This window comes from Pseudoliparis swirei, chromosome 22 (genome assembly GCF_029220125.1).
Source record: "Pseudoliparis swirei isolate HS2019 ecotype Mariana Trench chromosome 22, NWPU_hadal_v1, whole genome shotgun sequence".
Classification (NCBI taxonomy): domain Eukaryota; kingdom Metazoa; phylum Chordata; class Actinopteri; order Perciformes; family Liparidae; genus Pseudoliparis; species Pseudoliparis swirei.
The window spans coordinates 10,745,465-10,761,844 of NC_079409.1; the positions used below are offsets into that span (position 1 = coordinate 10,745,465).

At 40.0% G+C, this 16,380-nt stretch overlaps 2 protein-coding genes across 2 annotated transcripts; both read right to left on the minus strand.

Annotated features, from left to right (window-relative positions):
* Positions 1–3,955: 3,955 nt before the first annotated feature.
* On the minus strand, positions 3,956–5,950 carry hoxa13b (homeobox A13b). The gene is made up of 2 exons (XM_056445214.1): positions 5,302–5,950; positions 3,956–5,107 (listed from the first exon to the last, which is right to left on the minus strand). Exons 1-2 carry the CDS (start codon positions 5,927–5,929, stop codon positions 4,869–4,871), a joined length of 867 nt encoding a protein of 288 aa, XP_056301189.1. The 5' UTR covers positions 5,930–5,950; the 3' UTR covers positions 3,956–4,868.
* A 2,117-nt stretch (positions 5,951–8,067) lies between these two features.
* hibadhb (3-hydroxyisobutyrate dehydrogenase b) lies at positions 8,068–16,017 on the minus strand. The gene is made up of 8 exons (XM_056444943.1): positions 15,915–16,017; positions 14,889–15,049; positions 14,704–14,813; positions 14,499–14,620; positions 11,201–11,334; positions 11,041–11,117; positions 10,772–10,928; positions 8,068–10,353 (listed from the first exon to the last, which is right to left on the minus strand). The coding sequence occupies exons 1-8, from the start codon at positions 15,982–15,984 to the stop codon at positions 10,192–10,194; spliced, it is 993 nt and encodes a 330-aa protein (XP_056300918.1). The 5' UTR covers positions 15,985–16,017; the 3' UTR covers positions 8,068–10,191.
* Positions 16,018–16,380: the final 363 nt, after the last annotated feature.

A 16,380-nucleotide genomic window follows, 5' to 3' on the forward strand; every position in this document is an offset into this window, starting at 1 on the left:
TATGTTGAGCTGTTATTCATTTGGCGATTAAAATGTTTTTACGTGATGAACTTGACGACAATTCCTATTTTATTCATTCAGCCGCTCGTGCGCATGCAGCGGCACGCAGCCTTCGGGCCAGGGCTGCACGAGTGGCCCCGTTTGTCACATTAAACCTCTTTTAACAACCGTTTTCAACCCATTTCAACCTCCCTTAATTAAGACTGATGGGGATAACACGGTTAACCAGAGCCAGTATGCAACTATAGTTATATATTAGTTATGTATAGTATATATATATATATAACTATATATAACTATATATATAACTATATATATATATAGAGAGAGAGTTATATATGTATAACTAGAAATGTCCGTAGAGCCACATAACATCCTAATAAATAGCCAAATGAGAACTTGACTTACATTGTATTGAAGGTTCATTATGCAATACAGTTGGAGGGATCGATACAAAAACAACCTGTGGCCTCCTGCACCTCAGAATAATAGATATATGATGTATTTCAGCGCATGAACGTCAAACCTGAAGATATGAAGAACATTTAGAGCGGTCACGGTGATGTGGCTGTTAGGAGGCCGCTAAAGGGGATTTAAAAAATAAAAGCATCCTTTTTTTGGTTACTCAGATTTTTCCTTCGACACTTAGGAACATAGGAAGGCTGTGGTTAAACTTAACTGTCTGGAAATCGCTTGTTGCCTTTCCTGAGTCTATTTCACAAGGGGATATTTTATAATATGTAGGTAAAATATGCCGCATAAGATTTACATTGTAAGGCCCAATCTGTCACGTGTGTGCTGAAATATAAATAAGTACCGTAGCCTATATTTATGTAGCCTAATTTAAGAGTTTAATTAACATTTTTATTTCATTTAAATGTGTTTACATGTTTGTGAGCATCGCTAAAGAAAAAATCATCAAAGTAATATTAATTTAAATCCAGTGTGTCTATGAATTTAAGGAACTAAATCATCAGTGATACTTTCAGGAGAGGGACTCTGGATGCACATGTTAGAGAAAACATGTTTTTTTGATTTATGATGATTTGATCATTTTGCTCCTTTTTTTCTTACTTAATTTACTACTCAAAATAAAAATAAAAATTCCCCACCACGACTTTGAGTATAATAGCCACAAATATATTCTCCGGAAGTAGTGGACTGATGTGGGTTTATCTTAAAACACAACAACTTAATAAACTAATCCAACTTTCTGGGTTCACATTTCAAACCCACGTTAATCTACGAATATCTGTCTGTCAATCACGTGGTATTTGCAAGAGGAAGCAGGTCTAAAGTACATGGGCGTGAATTTACTAGTTATGTATCACACTTCCTGTCTGTCTGCCTTCACTTTAAACGGTGTCTACATTGTCTATTTCCACTAATGTCTAACATGTAATATTGACTAATACAGTTTCATTTGATCGTATCTCATAGCTGTAAACACTGACAAGACAATGATGCAGTAGAGACAAACATCCAGCTGTGTTGACTGTTTTGTTTTGTTTGGCAAAGATTTCGATTTTTACCTCAATTACAGTTTTTCAACTATTCAGTTAAATCCAAAATAAAGATTTTCGTCTGAAGTTCATTGAACAAAGAGAGAGAACGAGAGAGAGAGAGAGATTGAGAGAGAGAGAGAAAAGAGAGAGGGGGGGGGGCGGAGAGGGAGGTCCGTCTATAATATTCACATGTTGTTGTAAAGTTTGTGTTGTTAAAAACATTGCTGATGTTTTCCCCTATGTCGTGTTTATGTTTGTGAGAGGACAACGTGTCTCGTCTGGGTATAGATGTTGTTTTGTGTACATAAATAGTTAACAATAGGCCATTCTCTATTTGCATGACATGACCCTTGAATGTCTTTCAGCTATTTTGTATTGTTTAAGTTATTATTTTTGCAATGTCGATGTTTTTTGACTATTAGGGTAAATACCTCGTTGTTCCTGTTTCACTCACAAATAAAGAGTTGTTTGTCTATAATTCATGAGAGAAAATGATGGCGTATTCATTTTAATAAGTAATTAAACACATCGCAGACAATATTAGCAAAATATACATCATGGATTGATCAAATAACTTACTTAATTTACAATGCACTGCTCTGTTCGCTTTAAACATTTAAACAATATATTTCTACAAAATTATAATCTTCGCTTTTGTCACTGAAAATTAATTGAACTAAAAACTGTATATATTTCTGGAAATATATACATATATATATTTAATATTACACTGTTATTACATCTTCTGGCTTGTAACCATTTAACTTGGCGACAACAATCATAATAAACCACACGGAATAAAATCCTGAGGCCTGTCCAGATACTTTTCAACATCAATGGGATGAAGTTACGTCTTTAATAATATTATTCATATACCTCAATAATGCTATTATGGAAATGAGATTAGTCTTTATTTGATTGAAACACGACTAAAAACTTTTGAAAAACACCATGGATTAATACAATAACTATCTGTTTACATAAATAAAGTGTTGCTTTGTGTTTGTTGTTGTTGTTGTTGTTTTTACTTCATCACTTTATTACTATATTATTTAATTTGGAGAAACGGTTATCATTCCAGTTTCCACTATGATATTCGGATTATTGTTATTATTATATTTGGCTATTAGTGCTCTTACACTGTTGATTCAGTGGCCCAGAGACTGAGAGTGGCACCCTTCAGTCCTGCATACGGGGCTTTATGGAGTGAGTGCATTAATCTGGTTGGCTGTTAGGGGGAGCAATGAGACAGTTACACGCAGACGGGTTCTGGGACTCCATCAACAAGTAGAAGACTCGTCATGACATCGATCCCGATCAGGGAACCAATCAAAGTCTGAAAAATGCTGAGGAAATAATTTACATGTTCTTTCTAAAATGATTTGGCATCTGTCCTATCAGTCCGGCTTCTAAGAGCAATACAACGAGCCTGCGTTGAATTGGACAGTTTGGAGATCATTGAAGAACATATCATATGGTTTTAATTGGTTCTGACATGTGAATGGATCGATATTTAAGTATGGCCTAGCAATGCTGACAACATAAGTAAAGAGTTGTGCGTAAAGCAGTTGTTTGGACCGGGAACAGGCGACTCTCTCACACACGTTTCATATCATATACGGTTTTAGGAGATTTGCACTTTAAATGTTGGTTTTAAAATTAGATTATTTAACAGTAAACGACAACATAACCTGGACAGGTCATGTCAAAACATAAAAACAGACGATAACTGTAATACTTATTTTCGATTCAGTATCGATTAATGGGTATGGATAAGAACATGAATTGAATGTTTAAAAAAATTATTTGAGAGACATTTTTTATTGGACTCAAAAAAAAAGGCGCAAGTTTGCTCGTGCATGCAAGAAAAGAATTCCTGCAACATGAATGGACACTGAGAGATTTGATAGATCCATTTTCATTCTCAGTTTTGAACAAATTAAATCAATAAGAAAGACAATTTAGTAAACAATGAGCTGTGTAACACACATATATCATTACAATCAGAATAGGTCATTATTATTATGGGTTTTGGGCTGTGCCAGGACTTTAAAAAAGCTTTATCTATTATATTTTGTCAAATGCTATAAGCTTCCTTTTCCATAGCACTAACTATATGTGTATATTGAATCCCACACAGAGATATTTTATTGAAGAAATACGGTTTTGTGTCCTGACCTTAATTGACAGTTTATATATGATAGGTAAATTTGTATAAATCTGTTTTCACACACGCTTCTAAGAATGGAGAGGCACACAGAAGTCTCTGGGCAGACGCTGCGTTGACTGTGCTTCGCCACTAGATGGCGACATAAACTAAAGGCTGGAGCCCAGAGGCTCTGAGCTCTTGGCGGCCTGTTGCCCTCTGCAGCTCATCAGGGTTTATAAAGCCAACTACTTGATCGACAGCATCATGTCCGAAAATAGGAATAAACATGACAAGCTCAAGCTGCGTCTCTCAAACATTTATTGTCAAAAAAACATTGGCTATTGCAGTCAAAAAATGGGGAATAGATAGTTGCAGTCAGATAGTATGTACATGTTTAAATATGCTTACATTTTCGGTACTCTTTTTGACTGACAGACGGACATTGCAACGGTCAGTCTATTAACAGTAGAGCAAAACCCTGTGTTTAGAGAAAAAAGACAGTGACATGGACACAGTGTGGAAAACACATATTTACATGCTCAGGAGTTTAAAGTTGTACAACTTTTGAATAAGATACGGTCTCATTAACACATTAACACAGGTTCATTCTAAAGGAACAGGCTTCGAATGTAATGAGTTCATGCAAATAATTCAATTATGAAGTGTTGTAGGCCGCTATTGCATCTCCAAGGACATATTGTGTGTGTGTGTGTATATCTGTCTGTCTGTCTGTCTGTGTACGTGTGCGTGTATGTATGTGTGCGTATGTGTGTTTGTGTGTGTGTATAAAAATAGTTTTTGGTTCCATTTTGCCTGATTGCATTGTGAAGGTATTTTAAATGTGCCAGTTTAGCCATCTTGCATCGAAATACGAGATGTATTGTAAAATATGTCCGTCTTCTTTTCTTGATTGTATTAAGTGGAATAAAAGCACAGAGTTGCTCGAAGTGTCTCTCGCCTTTAAGTCTTATTAGCAAATAGTTTTAAGGAGATCATGCATCCCTCGCAGAATCGCCTTGGTCAACATGGCGGAACCCATTTCCGATCTTCTGTCAACAGGCCGCATCGACTGGTTCCAATTAAAATGAGAGGAAGGCAACGTGCAGGTCAAAATAGAGCCGCTCTGGCGACCAACACACCGTTCATAATGTAATAAATTATAGCGCAGCTTTCTAGATGAAGGTCCGTCCCCTCCTGTCTCGGTATCTCCAGAGCTAACTGGAGCTCTTGAATTTAGTGACGACTTTCTTCTCCTTTACGCGCCTGTTCTGAAACCAGATTGTCACTTGTCTCTCTGTCAGATTTGTCTGCGCGGATATCCTCCTCCTTTTGTCCTTGGTGATGAATTTATTGGCGGAGTACTCCCTTTCCAGTTCTTTGAGCTGCACCTTGGTGTATGGCACGCGCTTCTTTCTCCCACGGCGGCCAGAGCTGTCTCCACCAGATACAGTGTCTGTGGACAAACATTAAGAATCATATTTCAATCTGCATCCGAGAGAAAACGAAAATATGTGCATACATCTTCTATATTTTATTGTATTCTTTCAATCACATTAGTGAACATCAACAGAGAAACAGAAGCGACATTGTATGCAACATTTTTGAAAGTTTATGTTTTCGTAATGTTAATAAAAAAGGAAAACATACCTTGTAACGAAGATTTCCACAGAGCATCTGACTGCGGCTGCTCCTTGCTGCAGTAAACTTGACCACTCCACCCATTGGTGATGGCCCATGGCTGGTAGGGCTCTATGGGCAACAGAGACTCGTGCCTTGGCTCAGGTGGAGCACTCAGCGCAGGTACGACAGGCACGTCCAGGTAGCTGGGCTGGTAGGGGCCAGAGGAATAGCCCTGATAAAACGCGAACTCCTTCGCCCTGCTGGAGAACTCCTCGCCTGCAGAGACCGACGAGTCCATGTATTTATCGCCATAACCAGAGGGCTGCGCGCACGCCTTGACGCTGCCGTGTGACATCCTACACGGGTAATAACTGCTGCCAAAATATCCATAAGGCAAAGATGCATTGGGCGAGCTCTGGGTGGCGGAACAGGGGCTGCATTGTTTTCCAGGCTCCCCCATGCCAGAGACTGGCACCTCACTCGCAGCGTAGGTGGTGCTCGGAGCCAGCGAGGTCGGATGCGCTAACAAATTCCTGCACTGGTTTGCAGCAAAATTGCCTCCAGTAAATCCTTCCATGTTCTTGCTTCTGTCCTCCAAGCCGTTGTCGTAGAGAAACATCACCGGGTCAATCCAGTGGAGTAATGAAGCGGTCATAGCATGCCCTACATCGAGACGACGAACTCTTTTTCAAAATCCCCTCGACTGAATAGAGACAAGGACTCGGGGAGAGTAACTCCAGCAACACGCCTGAGTCCATAACGATCGCAAGGTTATTGGCCAGGGCCAACCACGTGATATGCAAAGGAGATGATCAGGTAGTGCAGATCCAGCTGTATACTTGTTAAGATGTAAATATACTCATATTTTATGCAAAGAAGCCCAACGAGTATATTTTTCTTAACATCGAGTTAAACGGAAGTCAAACTGAGTGAAACTTTGATGCAGAGTCAATCTAATCTGTCATGAAGTGGGAGTACAACACGCGCATTTGATGGAGTGAGTAACACAATTATATAATGTATAGTTTTATGGCGGATCGATGCGTAATTACGCGTGCCATTTTATTCGTACACGTTATTCTTCTAAGGGTAGAGCAGCCATTATTTCAGATTAATTTAAAAATAAATTAATAGTTTTATTGAAGCTTTTTTTGGCACCGTCATTTAATAGGTGCAAACTTTTACTAAGTGTATCATCATGTTTTTAAATGATCTAACTTTTAAGGATTATGCATGCGTTGGTTTAAAGAAAATGAATACAGATCGATGTGATTATTTAAAACACATTACAACAACATTAATACATATAAATCATTCTCGCTTTTGGCGCTGCGACCTGGAAACGTACAAACCCGATTAGAGTCCACCCTAATACCAAAAGCACAACACTTAGAGCTGCACCACATGACGGTTAGACGCGGCTGGAGGCCAAGGTCAAGTTTAAAGTTGCAGTCTGGCCAAACAGGCTCTCCATGCAGGAAGAGGAAACACGGCTTTAGGCCGGAGAGCATCGATACTTCGTTTATTATTTTTAAGACAAGTTTCAGAAACGTGCTCTCTTCTTTCTTCAATCCTATCAGACTTTGGCGATGACAACAACAAAATCTATTGCCAATAAATGGTCCAAATAAAAGCTCAAGCTGATTTAGATGATTTAGATTTATTTATTTGATCCTTCTGGCGTAAAAAGCTGACTCACAGATAGATAAACGATATTCTCAGCGCATTTGTTTCTGTATTATGCGTTAAATACATATCTATATATCTGGGCTCTTGTTTTAGGAAGTTAGAACACTCTTGCATTGGGCTACAAATATAAACAAATACTACCCGGGTTTGTAGTGGAATAATAAGAACAGCATGTGAATGAATGAATGCCTAAATATGGCACTAAAACATTCAGCTGCTGCATTGAAAATGTTATGATTACTTTACAACTCAATACGGGTTTAACTTCCAGAGTGTGTAATACTTTTCTAATACGAGACCACAGACGGTAGAAATGTAAACCCACCGACAGTTGAGTACCTTTTTATTTTTAATAGAGTTTTCCCACCTTTTGAGGCTGTAAATCTTTATGGGCCAAGTTCATAGCTTGTAGGCAAGAGGTCTACATTTCAGGCAAAAAGCATAATGTTTTATGAAAGTGTATATAGTTTCAGGTCTGATTTTTGTTTGTGTTGCATCGTCATGAAAACCGACCGATGATACGAATCGATCTTCTTATTAAATTTATTTCAGAACATCGCGTTTACCTTCTTTCATTTCGCAGGAAACCGATTTATAGAAAGTGAGTGTTGGCTCGAATCTTCTCGGTCCAGATTCAGCCGCGTTGTCGTCACATTAGAGGAGGCCGCCTACCTCGCGCAGCAGCTGGAGGAGCGAGCAGTCAGAGGACAACAGGACGCATGGTGCAAAGAGTCCATTACAGTGGATTGGTTCATTTTAATTTCAATATGCACGCACGCACGCACACACACACACACATATACACACACACACACACACTCTCTCCCACACACGCACACACACACACAAACCAGATTATTATTGTATTATTCGCAAACATGCAAATGACAAAACTTGAATAAAGATACATCTTTAGTTTACATGATAACCCAAAGGTATACGGTGTGTATACGAGGACACAGTATTAGATTCACACACACATGTGAAATCTAAAGGTTGATCTAGTTCCAACTCAAACACTACAATTTGTATATAGTCTGAAATATATCAAATACAACATGTTGACCGCATTGCAATCAAATGAACAACAACAAAAACGACGGATAAAAGTTATTTGATTGTTGAGTATAGTAAGCTTTTATTACTATGACATATAGCACACTGTACACTATTACAACCACACCGATATGACAAAACACCGTTAGTCTTTTCTTTGGATGTAACATTTAAAATAATAAATAAATAAAAACTCTGGCTGATTGAAAAAGCTCGAGTTTTGATTATTATTTGAACATTTTGGACTTGGAAAAGCGCATTATGCAACATCCGCACTTTCAGGTCCAACATAACCAACGGACCAGTCAACAAAATGCATGCAAGGAAATTTTGCCGTTCATGTGCAAAAATATCAAAATTATTCTAAATCAACAGAGTTTAAGAAGTAAAATAAATAGACTGAATGCAATTAAAACGTGTTGAAGAAGCTCTTGAGCACGAGGGATGATGTGCGAGCAGCAGATGATGTCAGGCTGTGTGTGTGTGTGTGTGTGTGTGTGTGTGTCAGTCTGCTGTAGGCCTGAGACCAAAGTGCTGCTCTGTTTTCAGCACCCATCAAGTAGATGGCAACACAGCCTTCAGCCTACAGTGCTTAATGGACTTTTTATGGGGTTGTCTTGTGATCGCATGACCTCTGGCTCCGTGGCCCCTCACTGGCTCTTGGCAAACTAGATCAGAAACATGCCGCCCTCCTGGTCTCGCGAGGCGGGGATAGAAAAGAGGTCCACGTCCTCGACGCTGCACGAAGCATCAGTCGCTCACAACTTTGTTTCATAGTTGTGGGCAGCATGGAATAAAACACATTGTAACTTAGAGTGGGATGTGTTGAACAACTTAGTTACATGTTTTATTTATTAATGCAACAACGTCCGCACGCGCGTTGTGTCCCTGTCTGTCTGTCCCGCCGCTGCATTCTCTGCGTCACGTGATGTGAATCAGACACGCGATGCTACCGACGACATGTGGGGCGACGTGAGCGCGCGGGAGCGTTCTGCAGTGAGTGTCCACAGAAGTCACTTATGATTTACATTTACATCACGATAATAATTCATATTCTTCCTTCTGTGTCTGAGGTCTGGTAGCATATATTCACTTAATTAAGCTGTCCATGAGCAGCTCTTCCCCTTGAATCAGTGAGTTATGGAACCCCAACAAAGTTATTCGTTACTAAAGCAAATCCTCTGAAGTCATTGAATACATGTGGTGCTTCCAGTTGCTTGCTCCAAATCTGTTCATATTTTATATATTATGACTACTGCACCTCGAGCTAATCACTCGAAATCCAGACTGTTTGCTGTCCTGGCTCCTCAGTGGTGGAACGAGCTCCCCACTGACATCAGGACAGCAGAAAGTCTCTACATCTTCCGTCGGAGACTGAAAACACACCTTTTCCGACTATCTGGATTAAAACACAGATTAGCACTTCAGTGGCACTTACTTATGATACTTTTGTAGTTCGACTATGTTGAGGAAATGTTACTTCCTGTATTCTTGTTGTTCTTAGTTTGTACTCTAGGTTGAAATGCACTTATTGTAAGTCGCTTTGGATAAAAGCGTCTGCTAAATGACATGTAATGTAATATTTAAAAAGGTCAACTCAAGATCCAGATGCACAAATTAAACATTAAAAGGTGGCAAATTCTTGTTCACAAAGTTTAAGACAACACAATTTGTTTTGATTTCTTAACACGACGCTCCTAGCCCAAAGTAACATTTACAATGTCATGAAAAGTAAGCCCGTAAAGAGAAAAAACGGCAACATAAAGAAATGATTACAAATAATAGATGCATATGAGGATACTAAAGCATGTTTGAAGATAAACAGAGCTACATCCTAACGAGAAGGATTCCCTCGACCTTATTAGAAGATCTGCAGAGCTGTCCCTGCTCGACAGTCTACTAATCCTTTGGATCGGCTGATCTGACAGTTCCCTTGCTTCTGAAACTGAAAGGAGTGCTGCGTTTAAAAGTAGGCTAGATCCCACAGGAAACGGGACTTCCAACAGGAGAAAAGTGCTCACATGATCGGTCACGCTGTGTTGGAGCTCTCTTGGCTTCATGTCTTTCACAACTTTGAAACAGAAAGTCCTCAGGGCGAAATGCACCCTAACTAAGCTAGGTTAGTCCTGTGCAGGGCCAGGCTGTGGATGGGGGAGGGGGGGGAGGCTGGAATTACTGGCCGCCCTCCTCCTCACGCAGGAACTGGAAAACGGAGGAGAAATCTTTACTGGCATAACCACGTGCACACATCATACGGTAGATCTGATGGGCTAAGGAGCCGAGAGGGACAGGAGTCTTGGTGTTGGTGGCCGTGTCCTGTGCGAGGCCGAGATCCTGAAGAAGAAAAGCACACATGTTTTAGAAAAACCAACGAGGCTGAACATTTCATTTGAAACCAAAACCACAAGTCCCTGCAGCAGAGACAAATTCTGTTGTCATATTATGGCCTCGATTGCCTTTAAAAATGAGACGTAAACTACTGCACCGAAACTTTAGTTCTGCTATACATATACACACACATATATATTTATATACAAACTTCAGTAGATACTCGAACTAAGAGAACACATTACTAATCCCCACTATTAAGAGGGGAAAAAACATTACAGCCATAGAATATGCTTTATTTTCTCATATTTGTGATGACATGGTCAACGTGTACAAACCTAAAGATGAAATGATTTTGGAAACACTAATGCTCAAACTTAATTGCAGCCTCAGGAAATGGAGTTCTGTAGGTCATTAAACTGACCTTTGCCATCAGCTGGGTGCCGAAGCCTCCCTGGTAGTTATTCCCAGACGGGACTCCCTCCATGACTCCAGGCACAGGGTTGTAGGTGTCACTGGACCAGCACCGACCTGAACTCATGTTTAGAATCTTGGCCAACAGTTTAGGATCCAGACCGAGTCTGAGTGAAGGCAAAGTCCACGTTACTTACACAAAGTGTCTTGATGCGCCATCTATCGTTATGATAGAGATTATATATATATACGGGTATTTGTCACCATGAGGTTGTTCACCTGATTCCCAAGTTCATGGTTTCTGAAGTCCCAATCATTCCAATGGCTAGAAGCATATTGTTACAGATTTTAGCAGCCTGTAACATGATGGCAGTATATTAGAATTCAATCACATCCAGGCCAAGTTAATAACTAGTAATGATGGTTCATGGGGGCCTACCTGTCCAGTTCCAACCTGACCGCAGTACACCACATTGGCTCCCATACAGGTGAGCAGTTCTTTGGCCGCAGTAAATTCCTCCTCTGCACCTCCAACCATAAAAGTCAGTTTACCCGAACTGGCGGCACCCACACCTAGGGACGCAAAGTTGTGCTTACAATGAACCATGTGCAAAGCATGGAGAGATTGTGGTTATATTGAGATTTAAAAAATATATATCATCAGTTGAAATGCAGCGAACAAAAGGAAATTGAAAGCAATCGTATGATTGCTTTCAATTTCCTTCAAAAATCTCGTAGCAGCCCTCCCAAAGTAACTGAAAAGCAGCTCCCATGGTTTATGATACGTCTGGCAAATTGTGACAATAAAAAAAAGTAAGTCTTTTGACACTTAACACTGAAGTTAATCGTAAAACCACATTTAGATTCGATCAAGAGTTTCATTGTCTGACAGTCATATGCGTCCATAATATATTTGATCTCAGTACCATCACTCCCTCATTCACAAAGCCGTCTGTGATGCAGTTCATCCAGAACAGTTGGAGTGAGGCGGGGCGGGGGGGGGACACTGACACACGTTTAAGTGTCTTGGTTCCCATCTCTCTCCACACATGTCTAGTCAGCTCTGCATCTCTGTACTATTGACTCTGTAATAAAGGAATACAATGCTAAATAAAAAAGTGGTCTGAGCATAGTCCAACATAAATATGGACATGTTTCTGGATTGGATAAAGATGCGTCTGTTTCCTTTAGCAGTTTGGACCAACTCACTGAAACTTTAGGGAACCAATTAATTAAAACTGATGACAATGGGCCTCACATAAAACAATTGTAAATGAGAACAATTGCATGTGAAGGTTCAATTCAACATAATATGAGAATAGCAATGTGAAGTGTGTCATTAATACAGATTTGGATGAGGACAACAACCTGGAAGTCAGTCCAAAGCTTTGGGACACTGTTGGAAAAAGTGATCCCATAAGTCGATTTAAAAGCAGCCGTTTCTGAATTAATTTGCACGTTAGACGGTGCATTCAAGTTCAAGCAGGGTTAAAAGCTTGGTAATATACAATAACCAGGTGCAAGCCACATAGGTGCCAAGAAATTAACCAACATAGTCTAATTAATCCTAAAGTTTACAGGAAGCCAGTGGAGAGAAGCCAAGGTGGGTGTGACATTACGTTTCTCCTCCCTGGTCCTCGTGAGCAACATTTCCTCCAACTTGAATCTCGTCTCCTGGGAGTTTATACAGTCAAGCTGAGAAATAACTGAAGCGTATACTCATGGATTAAAACATTTTACACAGAAAACAGTCCTTATTGCCCTTCACTGCAACAGTATTACAGAGTACTGTACGTTCAATGATGTTGCTGCAACATAACTAACTTCTCAGAGACATGCAGATTGTTATCAATATGAGAAATCTCAGATGTGAAGTATAAATAGTTGAAGTTATTAAATTACTCGAGCTGGACAATCGCTATGGAACACGGCCGATGGTTGAAATACCAAAAAGGTGTCAGAAAAAAGGTTTTCTCCAGCAGGAGATACAACTTCACAGATGTATGCAAAACTAAACGCTTGTGCACAACAGAGTACACAACTAATCTAAAAAACACCTAACAGGCAGAAATTTGGTTTTAAATAATCCTTTTGCTCCTCATGAAGATTCACTTGAAAACTAAGTGGTCACTCCCCATCAGCTAAATCCCAAATATAAATCCTACTCCAGGAAATGAATGCATGTATAATTTCTCAATATACATTTCTCTTCTTCACCACCAGTCGACCAGTCCCCATTCTGTTGTTTCAGCCCTCTACACTCGAGGCTTCAGTATAGTAAAACGTCTAGTCTGTGGAAAAAGGAAGATCGGCCTTATCTCATCTGGTTCTTAAATGTTTTTCACACAGTACACGCTGGATCAATTAAGTCTCCATGTGTGCTTTTATGTTCAAACGTTTACCACACTGGGTTAAACAGTCACTATCATGCTACTGTACTTCTACTGATTTCTGTCTGACCACTAAAGATGTTCAAAAAGTTTCATTAACGTGATTGACATGATATATCAAAGTATGACACACTTCAGTTATACTGCCGGCACCACACACACACAAGTTCAAGGCACAGAGCTTGACAACTTTAATCCACGTGCACTACCACAGGAAGGAAGCATATAAATCATTACTAATCTTTAGGGCCAGGCTATAAAATGGAGCAATATCAATTCAAAGAAAGTGGCTGTCTTGACGTTGACGAGGCCAAGTTCAAACAAACCGTTTCTGTGTGGACCCCCAAGAAAGTCTGAGAGCTCCCACGTAACAGCGTGGAACATTGCGGCAGGCAAAGCTGCTCCTCTCCCTCTGCAGGGTTCACGGGAATTTTCATGCGAGCCTGATCTGTACTGCGGATGTGCAACTCAACAGAAATGAGATGGAAGTGCGATGGCTCAGTCCTTAGCTATTTGCGCCAAGCTCCAGAAAAAACCCTCCCACGGAAATAAGCGCTGAACTGTCAGAAGTCTGACAGGGCAGCTTGTGAAAGTGTTGCTTCTGGACTGAGAGCCCCTAACCTGTCTTCTACTAAACATACACCAACTGTGTAATGATGACACACGGTAGGCGTTCACACTAGCATTCCAATAATGTAGAGCGAAAATTAATGAGTTGATTGATCGAGCAACAGGAAAAAAAATCTGCAGTTGATAACTGATTAATCGTTGAAGTAACGTTTTAAGCAGGAAAGGTACATTACTAGATTCCTGCTTTTCTCAGACTTCCATGATGGCAAAGTGAATATCTTTGGGTTTTGGACATTTGGTATGACAAAACATGATGTTGCCATGGACACTGGGAGCGTGTGATGGGATTTTAAATTTTATTTATGATTGCTAGTTGCAGCTTTACAATAATTTAACATTACAGGAATAAGTTATGTTCTCAAAGTATATGCTCAGTTACCGGTTTAATAAAGCTACGTTTTTGCACACCTATATATCAGTGAGGGTTGACGTGATATTAGAAACCTCTGAATAATGTGATACAGTGTCAAGCTCCACAATAGCCTTCAAAGTGACCATGAAGTTGAGTCAAACATCTCTCGAAAATATGTTGTACCCAAATCAAAAAGTATTACCTTTGAGAAGAGGTATTTATTGTAGGCCCTGTGTATTAGGCTACATTAGTTTAAGCGAGGTGATGGCCACCTGATAACCTTACAACCGAGCATATGAAATTCAAGATATTGTAATAGATAATGCAGATAATACACCTTTAATACAAACAAGTGTAAAACGTACCTCCTGAAACAGGTGCATCCATAAAAACTGCCCCCATCTTCTCAGCAGCAGCAGCCATCTCTTTTGAAACAGCTGGGTCGATGGTGCTGGAGTCAATGAGCAGAGAACCTTTCTTCACCTTTCTGTAGAGAAAGTACATGATTAAAACTACAACTCAATTGGGTTATTTAACAGATATTTAAAGAGAAACCAATGTTTAGCCTACTTCAGAATGCCATTGGGTCCAGTGTACACTTCTCTGACATTGGGACTAGAGGGGAGCATGGTGATAATGCGGTCCGCTTTATCTGCTACCTCAGCAGGATGATCTACAATCTGAGAACACACAAAAACAGATCAAACTGGCAAAAACTGTATGAAAAAAGGCCTGTGTACATTTCACACTCCAACCTGAGCGCCCAGCTCTTGCACTTCCTTGCAGGACTCCGGGAACACATCAGTAGCGATGACTGGGTATCCGTGCTTCAGCAGGTTCTTTGCCATTGGGTTGCCCATGTTGCCCAGACCAATGAACCCCACCTGTGTCTTTGAGGCCATCGACCGAGATGAGACTGAAACAGAACAGCAAAATGGATCAGTGATAAGACACGGTATCCTTGTGACAGTCAAGAACAACATCGCCTGTGTGTTTATCATTAGTCAAGATGCCTCCCCCGATTATTTTAATTATTCCATCAATAACAACACAAATCCAAGTAATGAAACAGTTGTTCAGCTGTTCATGCAGGTAGTTTATGTAATTGCCCTTCAGTGGCAAAGTCAGCTAATGGCACCATGCAGTTTAAATATTGACTTTACTGTTGGTTGATAACAAAACATTATTGTAAAAGACAAACAAGCTTATATCATTTAAAGTTAAAAGAAATAACTTCATCTTCACTCTATTAACCAAAAGAGATATCGTGTATTTGGTAGTAAATACATATTAGTCTTGTTGTGTAAACTGAAGGCGAATGTGCACAAGAAAGCTGAATAATGACTTGGGGTTGAATTTGATTCTTGGGTTGTATTCTGCGAAACCACAAAAAAAAGAGCCCCTTTGTCTTCCTACAAATTAATCGACATGACACGGTGCACCGTGACTGACAATGCATAAGGTGACTAAAATAAAGAGACAGGACACAGGAGGACAATATGCAGACGAGTTCAACCCTTCAGCGCTGTGAACTTTTGCTGAACGTGAGCGCGAATATTTGTCACGCTAACACAACGTCATTTTAACAGAAAAGTTCATTCATCAGTAAATTGCTAACATGTACCCAAACTTATCTTCCAACGAACATTTCACGCTAAAGTAGAGACACACAGAAAGGAGAGAAGGAGAGGAAGCGAGTGTCATGAAGTAACAACCACACCGCCCAAAGTATGCGCGAGGACGTACACGACGCCAAAGCGGTCTACGTTTGTTCTCCTTACCGAACGCAAAGTCAACATGCTTGCAACACTTTCCACCCAAGTACCGAGACCCTCTGAACACAGCCGCCATGCTTCTTTCCTCTTGACCTTACGCGTGACGTAACATCACGCACCTTAACGGCGTTTCCCGCGTCCAATCAAAGAGCAGACATGCGCAGAACGGCCTCCCTCATGGTCACACATTCAGCCATTGAGCTGCAGGGGCGGGTCTGGGTTCGTACGTGTTTCCGCATCAACAGATTGATTTTATATATTTATTTTGTTCATATTTATGACTTGAATACCACAGGTTAATAATACTCGTCATAATTTGTATATGTTACTATTTAACTGAAAATGTAAATGAATTCAGTAACAAGTGCAACATATTAAAGCAGCGTGTAGTACATTATAATAGAGGGCTTACGGTACTTTAAAGTTCTGTCGCTGGAACTTTCCACCACTGTTCTATATTTGGCCTCCATTA

Coding starts and splice junctions, on each gene's coding strand:
- hoxa13b (XM_056445214.1), bottom strand. CDS start 5,929: ATGACCGCTTCATTACTCCACTGGATTGACCCGGTGATGTTTCTCTAC. Junction 5,108..5,301: donor GTGGAAATCTTCGTTACAAG/GTATGTTTTCCT, acceptor GTTTGTCCACAG/ACACTGTATCTGGTGGAGAC.
- hibadhb (XM_056444943.1), bottom strand. CDS start 15,984: ATGGCGGCTGTGTTCAGAGGGTCTCGGTACTTGGGTGGAAAGTGTTGC. Junction 15,050..15,914: donor GCATGTTGACTTTGCGTTCG/GTAAGGAGAACA, acceptor GTTCTGTTTCAG/TCTCATCTCGGTCGATGGCC. Junction 14,621..14,703: donor GGACCCAATGGCATTCTGAA/GTAGGCTAAACA, acceptor CTTTCTCTACAG/AAAGGTGAAGAAAGGTTCTC.